At 50.4% G+C, this 3180-nt stretch overlaps 1 protein-coding gene across 1 annotated transcript in view; it reads left to right on the top strand.

Moving 5' to 3' along the window:
* The window catches only part of DENND6B (DENN domain containing 6B), a 29647-nt gene that overhangs the window by 11588 nt on the left and 14879 nt on the right, over window positions 1–3180 (top strand). Inside the window, exons 6-8 of the mRNA XM_006033615.2 lie at window positions 651–756; window positions 2093–2172; window positions 3108–3170. Coding sequence (XP_006033677.1) covers window positions 651–756; window positions 2093–2172; window positions 3108–3170 — 249 coding nt within the window. The remainder of the gene's footprint in view (window positions 1–650; window positions 757–2092; window positions 2173–3107; window positions 3171–3180) is intronic.

Genomic DNA, 3180 nt, shown 5'->3' with positions numbered 1-3180 from the left:
AGAGTGTAAAGGGAAGATTGGAATGTAGGCAGCAAAAGCAAAATGAAGCCAACTTGGAAAACTGGCCTGTTATCTCTCCTCTTTCCGTTCCCTTGCTGTAACCTTCCCTGTACCTCCTCCCTACTTGGTCCCTGACTCCTTGACCCACTGGCCTGCTCCCATGCACCTGTTCTCCAGCTCTTGTAGGTACCCTCCTTGCTCAGGGAGCTCCCTGTGTGGTTGCAATAGTACCTTTGGACCTCTTGTGGCAGTTCCTTGCCATCTTTCTACTGGCTGATTTATTTTTTTGGCTGGGCTACAGGGTCATTTCTTGTGCTTGTAGTGGCCTCTAGTGGAAGCTTGCAGCTGGAGTCTTTCATTTTTACAGCAGCTTCTGCAGGTATCCAGGCTCTTCTGTGAGCCTGGGCAGCCCAGTGGTAGACCCTTGCAAGGACAGTAGCAAGACTTCCTTCTTCACTGTAAATAGTTTATATAAGGTCCTGTAAGGAAAGGTGCATGTGGGGTTCAGGTATATGTAATAGATACTGCCTTTGGTTTCAAGGTAAACTTGCACTGTAGCCTTTGGGTAGACAGAATCTGGGCACCTCTGGTGTGTACAGCACCATCAGTGGTGATGGTGCTGCCCTGACTCATAAATGTGCCTGTTACAGTCTCTAGTGCTGGTGTCGCGCCTGCCCTACGTGAACCTGTTCCAGTCGCTGCTGCAGCTGATTGCTCCGGAGTACTTCGACAAGCTGGAGCCGTGCTTGGAGGCAGGTGAGAAGGCTGGGCAGGAGCAAGCGTTTGCATGTCTAAGTGCGTTAAGGGTTTTTATATGGAGGTAGCTGAAAGATGCTCCTTGTCTAGGCTGTTTTGCCAAACCAGTCCCAGCTTCCCTTCTGCATCCAGCTATTTGTCAGATCTGTTTCAGTTCATGCCCAAGTCCAGTCCCAGTTTCCCTTCTCTCACCCCTCCTCCTCAGTTTTCTGTCCTTAGCCAGATTAAAAAAAAAGGGATTGGACACGTGCTTAAAGGAAAGGGGCATGGGGAGCTCTGGAGCATGGGAGTGAGGGGCACGGCCTCTGCATCAGACCTGCCTGGACCTTCAGTACTGGATGCTGCAAGGGAGAGAGGAACAGGGGAAAACCCTGCTTGGACCCAGTCACTCTCCCTTCCAGCCTCCGCTCTCTGCTGCTGTATGACACAGGAGACTGGGTAAGATGGACCTATGGTTTGACCCAGTCAATGGCAATTCTTAGACTGCTTTGCATTTGAATCAGGGAGCTCTCTCCTCCTGCCTGACCCAGTGCTGAGGGGAGCATTGGGAGCACATTCAGTTCCAGTGCCTGGGCCTGATCCAACCCACACGAGAGCTGCAGTGGCAGTACAATGGGTAGTCTTTCATTTGGCTTTATAGTGCTAACAAACCTCTACCGGACATGTGCGAGGTGTGATTACACTTGTCATTTAGCCAAGTGGTGGGCGGGGGCAGAAACAGTGGGGTATCGGAGCAGTGGGTTTATGTAAACAGCTGGATGCCCACCTCTGCTTCACAAGTTTCTCTCCGAAAACTTTCCAGTCCCTTCTACATGAATTGCAATCATGTCTGTAAGGAAAGGAGGCCAAGACTTTTATTTTTTTAACGTGTGCAAAACTAGGTGTTATTTTAGAAACAGGTGGAACGTTTGGGCTGAAATTTCCCCAAAGCAAAAAAGAATTCAGCCTGAAGGTTTGAAGAAGTTATCAAAACTGGAGGAAAAGGGATTTATAATGGGCAGCGTGCAGCAGCTGTAGTCAGTGGTGCCATCAGCCTCAGCTGAGATCTCTTTCTGAAAAGGAACGAGCGTGGGTGCTTTGTCGCTACCGGTGGCTTTATTCTCTGCTTGCCAACTGGAAAGTCTTGAATCACTGCCAGTGCAGCTCTGCTGATTGGAGTGATAATTGCAATAGACAGACTCCAGTGTTACCGCTCTGATCTAATCTTGGCCTAAGCAGAGTCACATGCGCTGAGGGGTAGCAAAAACCAGCTAGCACCCTGCCACAGGTCAGCAGGGGCTCGTGGGGACTGGAGTCGGCCTTTGGATTAACCCCTTCTTTGCCTGTATTTTTGCAGTGTGCAATGAAATCGATCAGTGGCCTGGGCCAGCGCCAGGACAGACTTTGAACCTTCCAGTCATGGGAGTGGTCATTCAGGTGCTTACTGCTGCTTCTGCACTGAAATCCCCAAGCCCCAGCACCAAGGCAGGATGGGAAGGTCTCCTGCATGTTTTTTGCCACTGGGTGGGGATGTTGCTGGTGCCTGTTTTTTTCCTTTAGCCTGATCATAGAATCATAGAAAATGTGGGTTGGAAGGGAGCTCAGGAGGTCACATCTAGTTCAACTTGCTGCTCAAAGCAGGCCCAGCCTCAACTACATCATCCCAGACAAGGCTTTGTCTAGCCAGGTCTTCAAAACCTCCAAGGATGGAGATTCCCCAACCTCTCTGGGTAACCTGTTCCAGTGCTTCACTACCCTTCGAGTGTGAGAGCTTTTCCTCATAGCCAACTTAAACTCCTCTTGCTGCAACTTGAGCCCATTGCTCCTTGTCCTGTCATCTGCCACCACCAAGAACAGCCCAGCTCCATCCTCTTTGCAGCCCCCCTGCAGGGAGCTGAAGGCTTCTGTCAAATCCCACCTCAGTCTTCCCTTCTGCAGACTCAGTAAGCCCAGTTCTCTCAGCCTCACAAGTCATGTCCCCCAGCCCGCAACCCTTTTCATTGCTCTCCACTGGATTCTCTCCAATTTGTCTACATCCTTTCTGTAGTGGGGGCCCACATCTGGACACAGGACTCCAGATGTGGCCTCCCCAGTGCTGAATAGAGGGGAAGAATCTCACTGCCCTTGATCTGCTGGCAGCTCTCCTGCCAATGCAGCCAAGGATGCCTGTGGCCTTCTTGGCAACAAGAGTCACACTGTTGTTTCCTATTCAGTTTGTTGTCCACTCATAGATTTGTTGTACACACGTAGATTTGTTCCATGAGCAATTTGCTTGTCTCTTGCAGGGGCAGATGTCAGGGAAGGTAGTGTGTGCATGCCTGCCAGCTCAGCTTGTCTCCCCTAAATAACTTCTCTTTCTAAATGTAATCCAGGTGAGAATCCCATCTCGGGTGGATAAACCTGGATCGAGCCCTGTGAAGCAGTTCAATCAGGAGGTAAGATGAA

Source organism: Alligator sinensis, unplaced genomic scaffold (assembly GCF_000455745.1).
Source record: "Alligator sinensis unplaced genomic scaffold, ASM45574v1 scaffold1083_1, whole genome shotgun sequence".
NCBI classification, from domain to species: Eukaryota; Metazoa; Chordata; order Crocodylia; family Alligatoridae; genus Alligator; species Alligator sinensis.
Note: the sequence above shows the minus strand (reverse complement) of the source record. Positions and strands in the feature narration are given on the sequence as shown.